At 38.3% G+C, this 21,145-nt stretch overlaps 1 protein-coding gene across 2 annotated transcripts in view; it reads left to right on the top strand.

Annotated features, from left to right (window-relative positions):
- The window catches only part of CDKAL1 (CDK5 regulatory subunit associated protein 1 like 1), a 364,386-nt gene that overhangs the window by 48,616 nt on the left and 294,625 nt on the right, over positions 1-21,145 (top strand). For both annotated transcript variants that reach the window (XM_052697955.1, XM_052697956.1), the window contains exon 5: positions 13,020-13,104. In XM_052697955.1, the coding sequence (XP_052553915.1) occupies positions 13,020-13,104 (85 nt within the window). The remainder of the gene's footprint in view (positions 1-13,019; positions 13,105-21,145) is intronic.

Consider the following 21,145-nt stretch of genomic DNA (forward strand, 5'->3'; position numbering starts at 1 on the left):
CTGTTATCTCAGTATGAGCCTGACAAGGGGATAAGATGACCCAAAACATTTTGACTTCTATCATTGGCCTGTGGGATGCTCACACTGGATCTGCTGCCTTTTCCTTAAGGGAAATGGAGAACAGTTAGTCAGCACTGTGTGCTCAAAGTGCAGCATAGCACTGGAACGTCACTTCTTGTGACTTTGCATAAAGACAGTGCCTGAAATCTTGAGTTCTTCCAAATAAGATGAAAGTGAATCCTGTCACATATGTGTTCTTGTTTGTCTGTTTTTGGGAGTTGCTGATCTAGCAAGTAATGCATGCTTGGTGCCTCACACTAGCGATCAACTGGTCTGTGCTTGATGAAATTGGACCGCTTTGGAGCCACAAACCCACAATCAATTCTCTGTGCATGACTGGCATGCTCAAACAATTGTCATTTGTAAATGCTGCTGAAAGCTTCAAAATAGGCTTGTCATATTGTATGCAGCCTTACTAGTACTGAAAAGTATCTTCTTGGCTTTTTTTGTGCGTGCAAATGATGAAGGAGCCCAACAAAGCTGGTTTTCTCACAAGACTTGCAATCAAAAATCAAGAAGAGACAGGGCAGAGAAGTCATGAGTGTGAGGCTTTGGTGGATATTTATGTAGTAGTATATTATGCAGTAGTATAGAAGTGCTCGACCTCCTAAGGATCTGCTTTGAGCAAACAGCATTTTGTTTTTATTCTGTCTACGCCTGTGTCCAACAGCATCTAACTAAACAAACTTGAGCTATAAAGGCAAGTACGGTGTTGGAGAATCAGAGTGAATGGCTAGAGAGGCTGCAGATGGACTCCTAAGTACTGTAACAAATGCACGGATTGGTGTGTCTCTTCAGTGTGAGTAATGCATAGAGAAAGTGCAGGAGGGGAACGCGTGAAAACCTGCATTCTGGTCCCATCTTGTCTATGTGGCCTTATTTTTCTTTCCCACTGCATCTTTGCTCGTCTCCAGTGAGCAGACTTCCTTTCCATCCTGGTCAAAGAAGTAGGTGTGTGGAACTATTTTACTGTAGAGGTTTTGTAGACCACCTGTGTTGAGATGTTGGTGGGGTTTTGTGAAGAAGCTTGCACTGTTAATTCCTGCTCTCTATCTGTCTGTTGTATAGAAACAGTAAACTTGAATTTCCCGTGTGTTCAGTCTGAAGCTTTCACAGGCACAAAATTCTGTTGCTAATCTGCACTGGAGATGATGAGTGGGAATTAACCACACGTGGCAAAGACTTATCTGGCTGCTGGGTACGGTACCTTAAGCCCATATCTCCAGCTTTTCAGAGAACTGATAAAGTAACAAATAGATGAGGTGTGAAGGCAGTTTTGAGAAAGTCAATAAATACCTGGAAGCTACAATTTAATAAGTGTTTGAACATATCTGGCTCAAATACCTTATATATATTTAACTCTCTTAAAAGCAATAGATGGAAATTGAATCCATATTCCCTGTGGTATTAGGTATCAGGAGAAATAAGTAGAAGCAAGACATTTGAAATCAATATATTGCTTCCGGGTACAACTTAATGCAGATAGAATTTAGAGAAAAAAGATTGTGAAACAGACCTGGGAATAAAATTTAGCTTTAATTTGCACACCACAGCAAAACTGTAATCTTGGCTGACGTGAAATTGAATATAAATTCGTGGAGATTAGGAAGTTACAGAAGTGAGGAAGTTAATTGCCACGGGCCAATTTATATAGAATAATTGTACTGAAAAAGTGAAATTGGTGGAGTGAAGTTGTGTCATTTCAAATTTAATATAAACTAGATCTTAAGTAATGAAATGTAATTTTAAGGACACATTTGTGGTATAATTTATCTGGAGAGCATGGAATCTAATATGAGAATTTTGCTGAACTTGACAACCTTATGCTTCACTGCTTTGGGGCTTCCTTCTGTTGTAGATGCTTATTGCTTGTGTGGGCTTAGAACAGGCTTCACCATGTAGATAATTACAGAACCAGTTTGTTCCCATTGCCTCCTGTCCTGGCACTGGGCGCCTCTGACAGCAGTCTGGCTTCACTGTGTCATTGCTTTATTGCATCCTTTAAAGTATTTATACACATTGAGTTCCCCTGAGCCTCCTGAAGGCTTAACAGTCCTATTATTAAAGGATGCGAATCTGTTGGAGCAAATCCAGAGGAGGGCCACAAGGATGAACAGAGGTCTAGAACACCTCTCTTGTGAAGAAAGGCTGAGAGAGCTGGGTTTGTTCAGCCCAGGGAGCGGAAGGCACTGGGGCAGGGGGAGAGGAAGAGCAATCTGAAAGCTGGAGAAGGACTCTTTGTCAGAGAGTGTAGTGATGGGATATAGAGCAACAGCTTTAAGCTAAGAGGAAAGATTTATCCTAGAATCACAGAGTGGTGTGGGTTGAAAGTGACCTTCAATTTTCAATTGTCCTGTTGTAGAAACGGTTGTCGCCCCCTAGATCAGGTTATCTAGGGCCCCATCCAACCTGGCCTTGAGCATCCTCAACGATGGGGCATCCACAGCTTCTCTGGGCAGTCTGTTCCAGTGCCTCAGCACTGAGCAAAGAATTTCTTCCTAAATCCAATATAGATCTCCCTGCTTCTGTGTTCCGTGATTCTGAAGTGCTGCTGATGTATTTGGTAAAGACCTTTGGTTCCTGTCGGCTGTGTGTAAGCCAGCAGGTTGCAGCACACGTTGATGTGATAGGACTAAGGTAGTCCTCAAGTTAGTTTTCTTCTGGGTAGAATGACAGAATGGGGCAGAGCCATTAACATGTAATTATCTATGTGGCTAGCAGCTTTTGTTATGTGAGACTTATCATGGCATTACTGCACCCAAGGGAGATTAAAATGACATTAGCATTTGTATGGGATCATAGAGTGTACAGAAAATTGGAACTTTTTTTGTTCTCCTGTGACTTTACTGTCAGTATATGAAATTAGCTGCTTTTGCTTCGGTGTAGTGCAGGTTTTTTTGCACATTAAATACAGTACATTATCTCAAAATACGTTAGAGGACATTTCTGACTAATATTTTGTCTTGCACATTACATGTGTTTTACCAGTTGGTTAGAAATTCTGATCTGTAAAATATAGTAAAATCATCTTAATTGTTTTTAGTAAGCAAGCTTTCATTTGAGACAACAGATAATCAAGCAGCGAGTTCTAAACTACTACTCCGAAGTATTGTAGTGAAGGTGAGAAACACTTGCCCTGTTAATGGGAGAGATTCTTCTGCTGATGGCACATCTCCTAGCCTGATGCTAAGGAAGGCAGATGTTTAACCTAGTGAAGTTTCAATATGTTCTGTGAAAAGTTGACAGTACTTCTGTAGGAGCTGTGTTTCAGTACTCTGAGGGAGGAAGGTAAAACTATTCTAATTCCTTTTTTACTTGTCTCTTATAACCTATTGAACTGCAGATTAAGTTTGGTGTGTTGTTCTCATTTATATGCCACCCAAATTACCGAAGGATTCATTTTCATGGATGTCTTAAAACTTATGAAAAATTGGCTGTTGCTGATCTGATTTGTAAAGAGCAGATTGAAGTAGCTTGTGTGTATTTATCTATTCCAGCCATGCCCAGCACATCTGGCAATGCAGCCTGCCCTGCCTCTGCCCTGCAACGTCATGGCAGCAACTCTATGAGCTGGACTGCCTGGACACACAACCCTCACTCAGCAATGACCAAACAGCAGTGTGCCATTAACCCTATCTGGGCTGAAACCGGGGCATGGGGAGGCCACGGTGCAGTGCTAACTCAGGTGATGGCAAATGACTTGTGATACAGTGGCTAAACACAGTCCTCTGTGAACAGGAAAAAATATGCAGCTGTGCAGTTTTGAGATGATGCTTAAAAAGAAGATTTTTAGGTATTTGTGACTCAATTTTCAGTCAGCGTGAATATGTTACTTGGGAATTTTCAAATGGAATGTTGCAATGAAAAATCTGTTCATCTCTCTTTACTGGACTTCTATAAGCCCTATTTTAGCGGAAGGAAGTACCTCTTGCTTCATGCCTTACTCATGTCATCACTTCTTGACAGCACAAACATTTGTGAACTATTATTTTCAAGGATGAAGTACAGGAAGAGTAAAATTTGATCAAAAACATGACAAACATCTTGAGGATTCACTAAGAATGATGACCGCTGCCGTTGATCGTTACCAGTAATATTCTGTTATACTTGGTTGCTGGGTGTCAGGTGGCAGAGAGGGATGGTCTGATAGAATGGTGTCTGATATGGAAGTGCATACGAAGCAAAAATGTGTCACTGAATTATTCCATGGAAAAAAAATTGTACTTGTTGACATTCACTGATGCTTGCTGGACATTTATGGAAACCAAACAGTGGATGTGAGCACAGTGAGATGGTGCATTTCAGATGTGGCAACAGCGAGTCATCTCCACTGGTGCAGATTTTTAGGAGTGTGGCATGCTGGCTCTTGCTCATCACTGACAAAAGTGCATAGCAAATGGTAGCGGCTGTGCAGAGAAATCAGTGTTCTGTAGCTGAGAATTTGCTCTTTGAAATAGTGTCATGGTGTTCTTTGTAGTGGTTGTAAGACAAATCTGTTAGAAACAAGAAGCATTGCTTTCAGAGCTGCCTTTTTCTATGAGGCCATAGACAATTCCTCTTCACTCAGTGTGTCCTGCAAGCCAAAAGGTTGGACACTAATGATCTAGGCAATCATTTTGTGTTTAAGGAACAAACCTTAAATTAAGGGCAAGGATGAGAATCTTCGCTTGTTTGTGTAGTTTTCTTATAAAGCCTGATGAAACTACTGTAGAAGACGGAGAAATTAACAAAGAGAATGCCTCAACCTCTTGGCAGAAGAAAAGAGATGATATGGTTACCTTGCAAAGGCTGGATAGAACCTTTCTGGGGCTAACTTCAGTTTGGGTAACATTGCGCCTACCTTTCAACAGGGGAGGAGTTCTCTGCTCTTTCCCCCCAGCCCCCTTCTAGAAGATTCTAGAACAAAAAACTCAGCAGTTATGACTCTGGCCTTTAGGGGCATGACTGGTGTGACTGACAAACAAGGACTAGACTATAAATGACACAAACCAAAGGAGCTGCATGTGCACCAGCTTGCCAAAGGAACTGGTCTGCAGGCGTTGCCGGAACCCAGAATGAGGATCCGAGCTTTCCTTTTCCTCTGCTCTTCCATCTTGCTTTCTTTCCTTCTCTTTTCTCACGTATTATGTGCCACTAAGCTTGTTATAGGTAAAAATGTTTAAATAGATCCTACCTGGATAACTTCTGTCAGGAGTAAAACATTTAATCCATCATTTGGTATTGTAGTTCAGCCCAAGGGTACCTTGAAACATTAGTTGCTTCCAAGTGGATTGCCCAGGGTGGTTCCTTGCTGGGCCCTTACAACTCTTAAACACCTTTTCTGCATTATAAGATAGAGAAACCTATATAGGAATGGGTGTGTGTTCATGATAAGGGGATTGAATATCAATCAGTTAATGTTTGCAGTGTGCTTTGAAACTTAAGTTGCACATGGTTGTGCAATACTTAACGTTATTGCTACTGTTAATGATGATTAACTCCTTATTGTTAGTAAGACAGAAGCAGTTAATCCATGTTTGTTAATTTGAATAACGTTTGCTTTCGAAGCTTTGTATAGCAAATACAAAGAGACAAAACCACTGAATTGTGTTTCATGTACTCGTCTTGGAAGATGAAGAAGATCTTAAGGTTAGAGGAAGAGCAGTTACTGGGATTTTTCCAAATTCTGTCTGGAAGAAACAAAAAAATGTATCCTTTTAACTAATTAATGATCTACTGGTGTTTGTGTGTCATTGTAACATAGCCTGGCTGAAACAGGTTACTTGAACTTGTTTCTAGTGTAGTAGAGCTTTCTCTGAGAGACCGATAAATCAATCCATGATGTTTTCCCACATTAGAAGTGTTAACAGCAGTCTTGAGTCTTCAGTGAAATGAATTGTGTTGACCCTAGCAGTGCATTGAGATTTCTCCTCGTTTTTTATGGTTGTTTCCTTCAAGGAGTAGTTCTATGATCAATCTCAAGAAAAGTGGTGAAGTCCTGGAGGAACTGGCTAAAATTCAAACCTCTTCTGCATTTGTCATAAAGCATCACTATAGAGAGATCTTTGACTTCTTGATTTTGAATGAAGAGTCATGAGAAGATAGCTGATAGACAAGCTCATGTCATGATGGAAGAAGCTTAGTTTTAGTATGTGGAAAAACATGTGTAAAATTTAATGAGAGCAGGTAAAATAGCAAAGCACCTGTCACATCCTAGTGCTTGTGCTGAGTAAGAGAACAGAATAATCAGCTGAAAATTGTAATAGGCTCTTAGCGTTTTTCAAAGGCAAGGCTTTGGAGTATATAGAAGTATATATAAGCCTTTGTAGTATACTGAAGTATTCATTTCTGACTTAATTGGCAAGCATGACTTTGTGCTGCTGAAGTATCACTAAGGCTGGACAACCTGATGCCAGAGAGATGTTGCCAACTCTGGATTGCTCCAGGCAGGACCGTTGTTGGATTAGCTTTCAGTCTGGTGTAACGGTGTAGGAATGTTGGAGAAAAATGTGGTTTACTCCAAGGATTATCAAGGGCCCAGGCTGCATCCTATGCCATGCATAGAAATGATTACAAAGCTGTTCAGAAAATGAATTGCTCAGTTTAGAATTCCTGTGTAAGAGGAGGAAATAAGCTACTGATAGTTATAGGAATGTAAGCTTTTTATTAGTACTCTGGAACTAAAATTCATTCTCTCACGACTTTTCTTTTGTGCTATGTCCTGTGCTATGTACCTGCATCAGACCTGAAAGATTCCACTGACGTGCACATTCTGAAATCCAGATTCTGTTTTACATATTAAAATGTTAGTTCAGATATTCAGCTATTATTTTTTGAAGTACTAGTGAAAGTAAAATAGTAAAGACTCCTTGCACGATTTGTTCTGTGCTGGAAATCTTCATAGAATTATGGGATCCTTAGAGTTGGAAGGGTCCTTTAAAGGTTATCTAGTCCAACTCCCCTGCAATGAACTGGGACATCCACAGCTCCATCAGGTGCTCTGAGCCTGGTCCAGTTTGCCTTGAATGTCTTCATGGACAGCGCTTCCACCACATCTCCGCGCAAACTGTTCCAGTGCTTCACCTCCCTCACTTTGAAAGACTTTTTCCTTATATCCATCCTAAATCTGTCCTCTTCAAGTTTGAAACCATTTCCTCTTGTCCTACCACCACAGACCCTGCTCAAGAGTCTGTCCCCTTCTTCCCTGGAGCTCCCCTTTAGATGCTGGAAGGCCGCTATCAGGTCACCTCGCAGCCTTTTCTTCTCCAGGCTGAAGAGCCCCAGCTCTCTCGTCCTGTTAATGGAAAATAAAAACAGTGAATTTGTGTATTTGCAGTTAAGGTAAGAGGCGTGATAACAGATATTTTTTTTAATAGACATATGGCAGTGTTACCTTTCTTGGTGAGCAGCCAGCCTTTCTCTTTATAGCTTTAAACATTGTATTTGCAAAGTGAACCAGGATGTAATATTTTCATCGAATGTGACAGAGTAATTGTATACCGAACTCCTGATGCACTCAGTTCATAAGAAAACAGAAGTCATAATGAAATCAAGGTGACCCTTTCTATATTTTGCATCCTGAAGTGCCAATAAAAGGCCACTGGAACTGTTTTCAAAAACGTTTGCAATCTGCAAAGTTAGTACTTCAAGGATGTGTTTTCCTGAGTATTATGTATAGGTGGTAAATGTGAGAAAGATCTTCTCAGATAGGAATTGAAAATGTGATTCTCAAATCTCAAACGTGCCATCTGGAAGTTTGTGGAAAACTTTCAGTTTTCATTAAAAAAAAAAAAAAAAAGGAGGAGGAAAGGGCTATTTAAAACTTTTTCTGAAGGGCATGTGTAGAAATTGATAATTGTGTGTATGATATGATGTACTGACAAGTAGCATTGAGTAACAAATTATGTTGTGTGCTGAGGGAAGGTCTGGAAAAAAAAAAAGTTTTCTGATGTTTTTCTCAACCCTGTTGTCTTTTTTTCCTTTATCAACAAAGCCTACTGTCTAGAAACAACCAAACTTTCAGTCCCTAGGGGAAGACATACATTCTGATGGCTAATGGCATTTCTGAGATGATATTTTTGAAGGAGATTCTTTACCACGATTTACCAAGATCCCTTGTTGAACAGTGATCTAAGACATCATCAGTTAACCTGCCCCTAGTGTGGGGGAGGTGATTTGTATGGATTCCAATCGTAAGTACGTGCTCCAAGCATATAACTTGAGCATTACTAGGTCTTGCTTTAGGATGTGAGATTCCAAGCTGGGATTAAAGGAAGGGGGCAGAGCTGTGTGGGAAGCAAAAACACAGCGCAGTGTAAGGGTGCTGGTTCAAAGAATGGGAACACAGTGATTTCATTGCAGAAAGCCTGGTGGTGTGCTGAAGAAAGCAAAGGCAGGCTGTTCTTTTAGGGCGTCTCTGTCCTTGTTTCTTCTACTCCAGTGCTCTGAGCATTTTGGTTTTTTGAGTAGTTTGTGGAGGGGACAGGGGAAGACTAGAAGGAAACAAAAGTTTTAGTAAAAACTGAAAGAGAAGGGACTTCAGTTAGAACACCAAGGCAAAACAAACTCAATTTGTCCTTCAAAACTGATAATATTACTACAGACTTAAGAAATTCTGCTGATTTATGTTTTCCACAATGATAAACAAACCCCCAAGTACTGGTTAGAAAATAATTGCAAATGTTTTTTTTCCTCTGTGGATGTAACAGTGTTTCAAACTCATGCTGTTTTAGCCTCCTAGTATTGCATAATGTTGTCAGTTCGTGTTTTCCAAAGCTTCTCAATTAAGTTGGATGTTCAGAAGTTTCCATGACCTTTAGATTTCTTTGTAGACTACGTTGTTTTGCAGAGAGCATGATAGAATTTGTGGTTTATTTCCAGTGTAGTGTTTCTTTCATGGAAAAGATGTCACAAAGTAAGAAGGCTGTGGTTTTGAGTCCTGTTTCTGAGCATTTAGTATAATGGTGAGTTGTTGTAACTTCTAAAAAGCATTTTAACATACAAGATCTTCTTAGGTAGCTTACCAAACATCAGTGAGCAGCAGAATACTGTCATTTTGAAGTACTTTTAGACTGAATGCGGAGAAAAGATAAAGAAATAAAATCCCCTTAGTGAAAGGCAGTTTGTTGCAGTGTGTAGGAAAAGGCGTCTGTCTTCTATTCACAAACATAATTGATGTTCACTGTGCTGCTCGTGGTTGTTGATTCAGTTTTATTTATCACAGTATGATCAGCTTGCTAGCAAAACCTTCTTTAAATGTGAGGTTGTCCTCGGTAAGAGCTGTGAGAATTCCCAAACACAAACCTCTGTTCTTCACTGCATTTTTTTCCTAATGCTGGTGCTAAGATGATGAGCATCAGCCTGCTGAATGAATCAGTCCCTGCTCCACTGGAATCTGACGGGGTGGGTGGCAGAGTGGCTAAGATTGGCAGGAAGGAGACTTTCCAAGAAACCTTGTTGCACGGGCTGCCTTAGTAGGCACAGCACTGTGTTCGTGCGGTGTTTACCATGCAGACCAAAAACAGTTCACATCATTTGTCCTTAAGCATACACAGAAGCCTCGGGTCTTTCTGATCCCGCCTGTTTATGTATTTGGAAGCCTGAGCTATTTGTCAAAGCTGTTTTACTTCAAGCCCTCACTCAGCCCTTGTGGCTAGTCTGGTCAGAACACAGCTTGTAAAAGATCTTGTTCCCACTGTTGAATATTTAGTGCTTATTAAGCTTCATGGTGATTCAAACATACATCTATGTTTGATTTGATATTTTACCCTTTTTTAATATACCTATCAAAGTCTTTCTTGCATTTAGCATAAGTGCATCAAATATTCTGAAAGCAAGAAGTGCTCCTGCAATCTGAACTAGTGCTGCTTTTTCTTTTTTTTTTTTGCAACCTGATGCAAAAATACACTGTTTGTAAATAATGTCCTGAAACAGAAATCTGATTGAGGAAATGCAGAAGATCCTATTGAATTTAGACTGAATTTGGATATAATAGTGAAGGAGAGAACTAAGGACGGTTAGCTGTCATTTTGAAGTTATGATATGAACTTTGATCGGTAGATTTCTTAAATTAATGTGATATTTAATGTTTTTAAATACAAATTAATAAAAATATCTTTATAGGAGAGAGTTAATAAAAAAAGATTAAGAAAAAAAAAAGACAGGAACCAAAAAGCTACATGAGATGAAATAAATGTTAGTGAAAAGAGAGAGTGAGCTTCAGCTACACTTTTCTTTCTCTTAAATGGCTCTTAAATATGTAGATTTTTGATGCTTCATTTTACCTGGGCTGTGGGAGATGCTTTTCTACAGAAGATTTTATTGCACTCCATCTGCTCTATGAGGGAGTGAAATCTATGAAGAAATGGGTTGGAATGAATTTGGGAGGCTTTTTCTTTGCTTAAAGGGTGTGCAGGTGTTGCAGTTGTTCCACGGACTCCCAGACCAACAGTTGATGTGTTCATAGCATGGAATGCAGCACGTTGTGTGGAATGTTTCCTATTGGGTTACCACGTAGAGGCCTGCTAAACATAAATGCATTCTCTCTATCCAGGTTCCAGGACAGGTTGTGCTAGCTTTAGTGAAAGGTGTTGTGGTAAGGAAGCTGTTGATTCCTTTTCCACGGAGGCTCTGCATGGTACAGGGAGGAACTGAAAGTGTTTCATGCACTGCAACTTCTGTCATGTAAATGAAGACATCTCTGTGGCTTGAAACTTTTAACAGTTTATAGTGATATGTTTTTACTGCTGAAACTCTTGTTAGATGTGTGCATGGCCTTTTATGACATGGAACTCTTGTGACTGGCAGGTGGGTGCATCTTGGTTGGGGTGCTGGATTTAAGTGTTTTATGCTGACAGTAAGAACTACAAAGGTTTGTTGGTTTTAATGGAAAATCTTGCTTCATACTTGGTGAATTGGATTGGGCCAAGAGTTTGCTCTTTTTCTGATTTTGAAACGATGCTTTTTTTTCTTCTTCTGTACATTGTTCTCTTTTTTTTTTTTTTTTTTTTTCCTAATCTGATATTTATATTCCTAACGGTGATGTTAAGTTCATTAGTATACAGAACCACAGAATGGCCAGGGTTGGAAGGGACCTCAAGGATCGTGAATCTCCAACCCCCTGCCACATGCAGGGCCACCAACCTCCACATTCAATACCAGACCAGGCTGCCCAGGGTCCCATCCAACCTGGCCTTGAACACCTCCAGGGACGGGGCATCCACAGCCTCTCTGGGCAGCTGTTCCAGCACCTCACCACTCTCTTGGTAAAGAACTTCCCCCTGACATCCAACCTAAATCTTCCCTCCCTTGACTTAAAACCATTTCCCCTTGTCCCGCAGTTCTCTACCCTTTCAAAGAGTTGATAGAAACACTGAATTGTTTTCATACTGACTGGGTTGAAGGAGAGAGTCTTTTGCTTGTTCCATTTTTGTTTTGACATTGGCACTTTTTTTTTCCTTTTTTTTCTATTAGAACACAAAGTCAGATATTGGTATGTTTGCTTTATGCTTAAAATAGTGGGAGATCTTAATGTCATTTTAGATGACTCCTTTGTAGCCTTTGTCCTATTGTAGAAGAGGCCAGTATTTGATTCGATTTAGCAGTGTAATCTTTATCAACAGAAGTAATTAAAAACAAACAAACAAAAAAAAACAACAAACAACTCCACAAACTTCTGAATACTTTCTCTTGTTTAATATACACAACTAAAAGATGTATTTATTAGTTTCATTTCACTTGCTTCTTAAGTTAAGTGTCCGATAGCTAATAGAAAAGCATTGTTTCTTTGGAAACAACGTTGGTAAAGACAGGTGGAAAGATTTTTCTTATCTAGTGTTTGCAGTCTAAAGTATGGTGTAGGTGAAGGATGTTCGTGTGTATGCCAGTACCTCCTTGATGAGAGCATTTGTAAACATACTCAAATTGTTACAAACTTTCTTCCACTTTTCATGTCCATTCAGGTAAGGCACCTTACCAGTGATTGATGTTCTCACTCTGCTCATTTTTCATTGACATACGTTACTTAAAAGTAACTGCATACTTCAGATATTCTGAATAGCATCAAGCGTAGCACAGATTTTCCTATCCAAGGAGATGTGAATTGTTCAGATCAGTATGAGAGCGCTGGGTATTTGAGATAGATTATCTTCATTCCTTTATTTGAGAAGATGCATTCTGTCTTTTCAAGAAAGATAGCTGTTTTGGGAGGTCTGTATGATAGAATTTTTACAGTGTTAGAGTTGGTATGTGCTTCTGCAGGTGATGGTGGAGTTCAGTTCTCTTGTTGTATTCAGATGTCAGTAGGTTGTGAACGTACAGAAAGTTTCAGTTCTGGAAGTTTACTTGCTAATTTGAGTGAATGCAGACACTCATTGCATGAGTATCTTCTGTCTAAATACAACTTCAATATAATTATATCACAACCAAGTTGTGATCTGAACTAGAAATGCAAACATTTCCTTCCAAATGGGCTACTTGGACTTTTCTCTTTAGTGGAAATTCATGCTTTGTGCATTCTGATTCTCTCTTATTTTAGTAATTCAAAATAGACTGGAAGCAATTGCTCTGTTTTGTTAATGGAACCTGCTCTTCTTGACTACTTCCTTGATTTTCAGAAGGCATCTCTATGCACTTTTGTAAATTATCTCCGTTTATGTAGGCCAGGTATAATGCATTTTTCGTTATTTTTGATAATGTGCAACCTTCTGGCACCTCATTGTGCTGGGAAAGCTGTGTAATGTTCCTTTATGAAAAAATAAGGGCTAACAGAAATGCCCTTACATTTAAAAAAAAAAAAAAAAAAAAGAAAAAAAGAAAAAAAAGAAAAATAAGTAAGCAAAGATCGTGAAATCATGTGGTATTTCAGATGTTAATCATTCTGTGAATAGCCTATTTATTGATAGCTGCCAAGTTGAGTCTTTTTTGTATGATAGAAAGTAGGAATTGTTTGATATTTTGTAATATTTGTCTTTTTCTTCTAGATAACTCTGCTGAAGCAGATTTATGGTTGCTGAACAGCTGTACAGTAAAAAATCCAGCTGAAGACCACTTCAGAAACTCAATCAAGTAAGTTGAAACATCTGTCTCTGAAGATTGAATTATCAGTGAATATACAGTTTAATTTTGTTAATTCCTATTTTCAATGGAGATGTAATTATTTTAGAACAACAACAAAAAAGACTGCTCAGTGTGAATGCTGCAGTGGGAAGTTCTCTACAATGGATTTGTGTGTTTTTTTCAGTTTTGATAACTTAGATTATCACTACACTTCTCTAGGAGAACTGTTAATCTATTAGATGCTTCTGTATTTCTTTTCATGGTAGTGTTATTTTCTTCAGGAGAGGGTTTTTTTTAAGTGATTTGCTAGGCTGTTTGTTCATAATTTAATTGCACATAATCAGTCTCTTCTTATTAAAATGCTATATGGTACATACTTAAAGCTACTGTGCTTTTTCTCAGAAGGTGAATTTACCTGTCGTTAACAGTAGGCTTCTGAAGATTGTTTTCTATTTCTCTAGCATTCCAGTGATGTTGATAAGTATGACATGGCAGCAACTTCTGTCTCTGATGTCTGTCAAAATGTAGTTGTAGTGGGGAGTAACTGGAAGTAACAACCTGTACACTTAGAGCTGTGGTTGTGCAGTATCAATAAATGCTTCAGCATGTTACTTGTAAATTTTTCCCTTTATTAAGCAAGTGCAGATATTTGTGCAATCATTTGCTTGGTGTGATACATTGCTGAAGGACTGTTTGTCAAAATCTATTTTGGTTAGAAGAATACAGTTCATGCTCAGGAATTTGGAGAGACCAGAGAAGTTTCTTGCTGTGCTGAAACACATCCTGGGGCTGTAATTTGGAATAGTTTGCCCACAGGTGGCGCAGTTAAATTTTCCTCCTCCCATCAAAGGGCTTCATTTCCTGAGTGCTAATACTGCACTCAATGACTATACGACCATTTTTTCCCCAAGCTATTGTTAAAAAAAAAAACACACACACACACAAAAAAACAAAAAACCCAAACAGCCAAGCCCCTTTTCCCAGATACTTCCAGTTAGTGTGTTGGCTAACAGAGCTGATGACAAGATTTTTTTCCAGTTGTGGCCATCTTTCTATTTTACTGATCATATGCCAGAATTGAATTGATGTGGTATGGTGTGTGTCCTGTAAGCAGAGGAGTTGGATAAGGGTCTAGCTAAAAATATTTCCTTGAACTTTGTTTCTCTTGCTCTGTTAATGAACCTGATGCAATCTGTTGTCTGGGTTTATTCCTATTTTGTTTCTGTATACTCCTTTCTTTTCTGACACACTAATAGTGTGATCTTTGTTTCCTCTCTTCACAGAGAGTCGTTCCTTTCCTACAGCATGCTTTATTTCATACTCTCAGATGCTGGCATTTCCTGATGATGCAGATGGACAACTTTGATTTTTGTTTCATGTCATTCTTTATCATGCTCACTAAATGTGGGTATGAATGATGTGTGTGTTCTAACGTGTTTGAGGAATATTGAATTTGTCTGTTCTGGCTCAGAGAATAGCAACTTGTGCTTTTTTTGATTTTTACCATGAAGTGATGAGACCTTGTATCTCTAAACAACAGGGTGCTTCCCACATACATCTTAAAATTGAAGCAGCAGCAAACTGCGTGTATGAAGCTTGGATGATACAAAATTAGGTCCTGTTGTGTCCTATCATAATGTTGGTTTGTAGCTTTGTTTTTTTTTTTAGTTGAGTAACAAATTGAACATTTATTGTATGTGGGCTGTCAAAGCAAAGGTACTTCTATTGGAAAAATCAGTTCTCAACACAAGAAGAATCTTTCAAAAAAAGCACCTTTGTGCCTGAGAGTGTTGCATTGTGCTGTGAATGTCATCACAGCATGTGAGAAAAGTATTTCAGTTCTGGTTATGCTCTCTACCTGTGCTGTATTTTCTACTATGTATTTTTTTATGGGTATTTGTCTAATTAATATCAGCCCTCTATTACCTTTGAGGATGTTATTGAGGAGATGGAGCCAGACTGTTTGGAGAGGTGTGTGTTGGAAGGACGAGGGGCAACTGGCATAAACCAAAAAGTGTTTTTGGGCTGGCTGTATGAAAGAGATTTGAGGGGAAAAAAAAAGAAAGTCAAGCACTGAAAGACATTTTTTGCAGAGGCTGTGCTATCTTCATCCTTGCAACCAACTTCAAGGAGCCCTGAGCAACCTTGTCTTGCTCGTAACTGATCGTAATGAGGAGACATCCTGAGATCTTTTCCAGGCCCAATTATTTTAATGTTCTGTGAACTTTCATGAGTTTTCTGATGAGATATTCATGGGATGTGCCTTTCTGTATTGCTTTTTCTCCTCTGTCAATGAATTTATGATTATTTTAATCATGTACAGCCATTTGATCTTTTAACCATCAGCTTTACCCAAAGGACAAGTTAAAATTTAATTGGGGATGTGATGTGTTTACTAAAAGGAGCGTCTTTACTCATCGGCTGTCAAGCATGTGTTAATTTGCTTTTTGAGGGAATTGCTGTTGTTTTCTTGATGTTTGCTCTCACTGAAATTTTAGTTAAAAGAAAAAATCATCAGTTTAGTAGATCTTGATATTGTGACTATATGTGTGTAGAATAATTGTACAGCAAGTTTTTGTCTGCTTCAAGGCGAGAAACATGCTTTTTAAGTTTTTGAAAAATGTGTTTTGATAGTTCATTTTTTAACTACCGAATTGTTTAAAGCTCTTATAATCCATTGGGCTAGGTGGTAAAGTAAAAGGCACCAGTACTTCTGCTTGCTATGGAATTTCTCCATATCTATTGCTGTTGTTGCTGTTAAGTAGGGAAGGAGATTAGTCTTTAATAACTACGAAAGGTTGCTTGGAGGGAAGATTTATTTTCTGCTGCTTTTCATCTTTGCAAGTGAAGATAACCCCAGAGGAAGGTTTTCTTTTGTTAACAATTACGTATTACATTTATATTACACACTTGTGCAAATCAAACTCCTGTTTTTGTGAGCAAAAAAAAAAAAAAAGCAGCCAAACGGAGAAAAACAGATTTCCACACCAAATTGAAATAGTTACCACTTCGTTTAAACAGTCTTTATATATTTTACTAATTTGCCAGCATAAATATAATTTGTGACTTGTAATTGCTTATACTTTCAGTAAAGTTTCAACTGTGAAATATCTCTGGAAGAGGAAACAGTGGTATTTCAGCACAAGTCATTTTGTTGATCTTATTATCATAAGGTGATTATTTCCACTCTTGTTTGAGATGAGGGCTATGACCTTGCTACATTGCATTATTCAGAAACAATATGTAGCCGTGAGTTGGAAGGTGTGTGTGAGTACTTCACAGGATAGTTCTAAGAACTGTGGGTAAGTGGTGCTGTGTGAATAATCTTACTGAAAGGGATGTTGTGCCTGCTATCAACAGGCATAGTCAGAATGGGTTCACAAAGGGAAGACTTGTCTTGCTGTTTTGATATCCTTCTACAAAAAGATCAGCTGCTCAGTAGCAGAGGGCTCTACATGCATGGAACAAATCTTATGCTGAAGTGGAAATCTTCACTAGAAAGATAATGATCTACAATCTTTAAAATACAGGAAAAGTGTACACTGGAAGAGTTTCTCAGAGTCTACATGCAGCATTAGAAGAGGCTATAGCCATGTGGCAAAGCATGTGTTTCTTGACATGGAGTAAATTCTATCAAAAGTGTATGGTTAAATTCATAGCAACTACTGTATATTTAAGTTCTTACAAGTGGATTACTACAATTAAAAACCTAACGTTTAATGAAGTCCCTTTGCAATGCTTAGAGCAGTTGAAATTGTATTAAAATTAAACAAGAAATAATCACCATGAACAGGAGACTAGAGCCATATGTTACAACATACTATTTTTACGTACAAAAACTACTTTTATGTGTGAACTACTTTTTTTTTAGCACTTAGAATATTGTATTGCATTATTTTTTTTTCTCAGGCTGATTGTAGACACACCTGTAGGTGAGGATTCAGTGATGTATTCCTTAGTGGAAGGCTTTTTTGCTATGCTTGAGTGCATTTTTCAGTTTTTGCACCCATCTCTGACATGAATGAAAATGTAAAAAAACGTACATGCATGCTGTTATAAAAATGTAGAGAAGAAAACCATGTAAAATTTACTGTTTTCTGGATGTATTATTTTTAGAAGATAAAGGATTGTGGGCTCCACATGCTTGAATGTGTTACGTGATTGCGTTTTGCAAAGGAGATTTGCAAAAGCCTGAGCTATAACTGTGTACAAGTAAATATCTGATATTGAACAAGGTGAAAGAAAACAATGACAAAAAACAAAAACAAAAACCTGTTCAGGACATGATGTGTTCAGAAATTAACATTATTTTGGAAATATGTGTTACTTTCACATGAACGCATCTGGGAATATTTGAAGTACACTGATATTGGTTAGGTAAAGAGGTTTTAGAGTTTAGGTAGTGCTGTGGCCTTAGTTTGACACTATGTGGTAAGCGTTACATGTTTTGTTCTTTAGCCTTGTGCCCTAAAGGGACTGGTATGTAGTTGATGGCCGTTTTAAAGAAGAAAATATGTGGGAAAACAGCTCTGTGCCATGACTTCATACATCTGAATGTGAACTTTCTGACTTAAGTGTAGTTGCAGCTTCCTAGCTCTGTGGCTCCTGGAGTATCCGTGTACTACAAGCACTGTTCACAGATGTTGAAAATCAGGTAAATTTATTGCTGTGTGTAAAAGATACGCTTCTATTTGAAAACATTTGCCGAACTGTTAAGTTTTAGTGATATGGGTAAAGAAAGCTTCTGATTTTGAAGGTAGTTGTCTCTAGTTCATAGAGCAACACTTTCCAGCTTTCTTTTTGTCAATGTGGACGCATCTATACTCCTTCAGTGGCATTTTAGAGCACAATATACATGCACCTATAGCCACCTGGAAGCTCTTTGTAAGAAAATGAACAGCACTGGAAAAAGGATCGTATTCTATTTGGACTTGACGGCAGTTGTTTCTAGTTTGAATGCAAAACTTTTCTTCTCTTTCCTCTCACAGTTGATAGAATTGCGTAGTTCCACAAACCTTTTCTAAGCAAAGAAGATTTTAAAGTTAGCAGAAATAGGTATTGGTTACTCTCCGTGTTTCCTGTGCTGCTTTGCCATGTCTGCCATGTGCTTGCATCTGAGGCATGAAGTTCCTCTTAATCTCTTAGTGCTGGCTGCTGTTTTCCCAGGCCAGGCGTGTGATTTCAGTGGTGAAGATGGAGGCGCCATTTTGAGTGAGAATTTTCAGGCTTCTGTTTTGTTATCTTCCCAGAGTCTTTCACGGTGTGTCTTTCTTGAGTTCGGGCAAGGCCATGGCTGTCCTGACAAAACCAGCACGTACCTAAAACATGTTACATTAGTTTGTTGGAAGTATGCCACCTGTTTTAGCAGGATGAAAACAGAGATTGTTCTTAATCAAGGATGACCTCATTCTAAATACACTAGTACTGAATTTATAACACGCTGAACTTCTTTCCTCAATTGAACTCATGCTTCTGAGTAGCAGGTTTACCTTACTGGCCAAAATGTTTTCTGTTTATGGTCTGTAAAATAGGCCACTGAATAAAAACTTCAACAAACTTATTTGGGCTGTGGAGTGGAAATGTAGGAAATGTACTTTTGCATATATGAATGTGAGGAAATTATGGAGTGGAATAGGATTAGAATATGAATCATTTGTAGCCACTGTAGCTGGAAGTGGGTAAGTGCTCCTACTTAATTTATGCAAGCACAGAGCTTGTGGTTTAAGTAGTGTTGAGCTAATAGTAGTGTGGGAAACTGAACCAGTGTCAGACACTGCATTTTGCTTTGTATTGCTTCAAAGGATAAGTGAATTGAAATTTCTCCTCTGTAAAGTATGTATGATTTCTCCAAACTGATTGTGAGCATTAGTAGGCTACCTTACCCTAATTGAGATTTGTTTGGGGTCATGCAGTTGGGGTTCTTACTGCCTCTTTTGCTAGACATCTCTCCCTTCTGCTATGGGATTTCTGTTTTTGTTTTTTTCTTCTTATGAGAGTGAAATGAATCAACTGTCCCATCACTAACAAGTATGTAAAAAACTAAGACAAGACTTGAGCCAAACATGAGTGTTCCTGAGAAGTGGCATTATATCAATTGAGGCCCATGGAAATGGTGCTGGACAGAGTCAGGGTAGAGCTTGCATTGGTTTGATTTCCTTACATGTGGAAGTACGGTTATGAGAATTGAAGATGACTTTTTCTTTCTTGGAGTGGTGCTTTTTTAGGGAGCGTTATTTTCGTTTTTGTGCATGTATCTAGTAGCTCAGGTTATTTCCAACAGGCTGCTGAAGGAAGAGCAAATTCATCATTTACATTTTAAAAAGGATTTTTCATTCCAGGAAGGCTGACTTTTTTTTTTTTTTTAATTATTCTACAGTGGGGTAAGTTTAAAATGAAACTTGTTGCACCAAGTGACCGTTGTAGTTTTATATGTTTCATTTTCAAAGTCCTGGTAAGAACTGGAGAGAGCACACAGTTGAGAAATGTCATTAAGAAATGGAAAAACATGGGTATTTATCTAATATGTGTTAAAAAGATGTATGGTTACATATACACACATAAACGTGATAAATATTAGAGTATTCAGAGGGAGTAGGTTATGATTTGTTATGAGAGCTTTACGTTATCAGTGTTTAACATATTATATTACAGATTATTATTATTTTTTTTTTTTAACCATTTTAAGCCAGATGAATTCAGTAAAAAAAGGTGAATATATTGAATACTGGAAACAGGTGGTTGATAGCTTTGGATGTTTATCTCATTAAATGTGTATTGATTGTTGTCCTTGGGGCTTGAGAGAGAACACAAAAGCATGCAGAAACTTGCAGGAGCAGGATTAATGCAAAAGTCTGCCTGATCCATGCTTGTCCTTGCTGACAAGTGTGGTGTTCTTTTGTTTTTATTTCAGAAGACCATCTACCTACTGAGTGTCACAGAATTGTTAGACATTGAGGATTGTTGGGGCTTTTTTCTTTGTCTTTGTTCAACAAAACTCTTGTTTTTCATGAGAACAAGTTGAAATGTTGCCAATGAAATGCAGAAGCTTGCTTTTGTCATGGAATAATTCAGCTGCTGAATTGACCATTGGTAGAAACCCCAAAAAACTGATTGAAACTGTTGTACAGTAATGTGCCACTTCAAGTGTGACCAGCAGTAAGGGCCATGTTCCTTTCTATTCCTATCAGCTTTCTTAGCTATGCCCTTTGAATAGAACAGAAAGGACAAAATTGTGTGTGGCTCAGTATTTGGTATTTTAAAGGCTGTTCATCTCGAAACAAATTTCTTTAGGAGCATAACAAAACTATTCCTGTAGTACTTTATCAGCTTTAAATCTTTAAAGTGGTAGAGAGTGGTGTTTTCTGTACAGAAAGTGACCAGTATTGCCTCAGTCAGAAATACAGCACTTCATTGGCAGGTGCCAGCAACCTTGTGAGAAATGTAAGATGTTTGAATGATGTTTGATGACTTCATTGATGATCACAGCAGTATGGTGAGTTAGCTAAATTGTTTTGTCAGAGAATTTGTAGTGTAACTAAACAAAGTTGGAAAATATTTGGGATTTTTCTTTTTGCTCAAACCAAAACTGCGGCAGAAATAACTCCATAAACTTGCATATTGCATTGCTGTGGAAGTGATGGCTAAAACTATATATATATAACTAAAATGTATATAAATTTTCATGATTGTATGTAGGTATATGCAAGAATGTTTTAAAGAGGAAATAAGTTACTGTTTTCAATGTTCAATTTTTTTTTTTTTCACATGCAAATACTGCTGTCTGTATTTACTTGCAGTTGGTTGGAAACCTTCTCACACGTCTGCCATCTGTATTGAATCCATCTAAATTCAGCATGAAGGTCGAAAGTTTATTATCAAGGATAATTTCATTTCCTCGACTCACTTTAGTACAGAAAGTTTAGGTGCTGTCATGATCAGAGCTCTGTAAATGAAGAGTGTAAGCTGAGAGTGGTGGTTTCTTTGTTGCAGAATTCTGCTGTGAGGGTGGCTAAAGGTTTGTCTGTCTTATTGCTTATTGCTTGGACTTCAC

This window comes from Tympanuchus pallidicinctus, unplaced genomic scaffold, assembly GCF_026119805.1.
Source record: "Tympanuchus pallidicinctus isolate F22 unplaced genomic scaffold, pur_lepc_1.0 scaffold31, whole genome shotgun sequence".
Classification (NCBI taxonomy): Eukaryota; Metazoa; Chordata; class Aves; order Galliformes; family Phasianidae; genus Tympanuchus; species Tympanuchus pallidicinctus.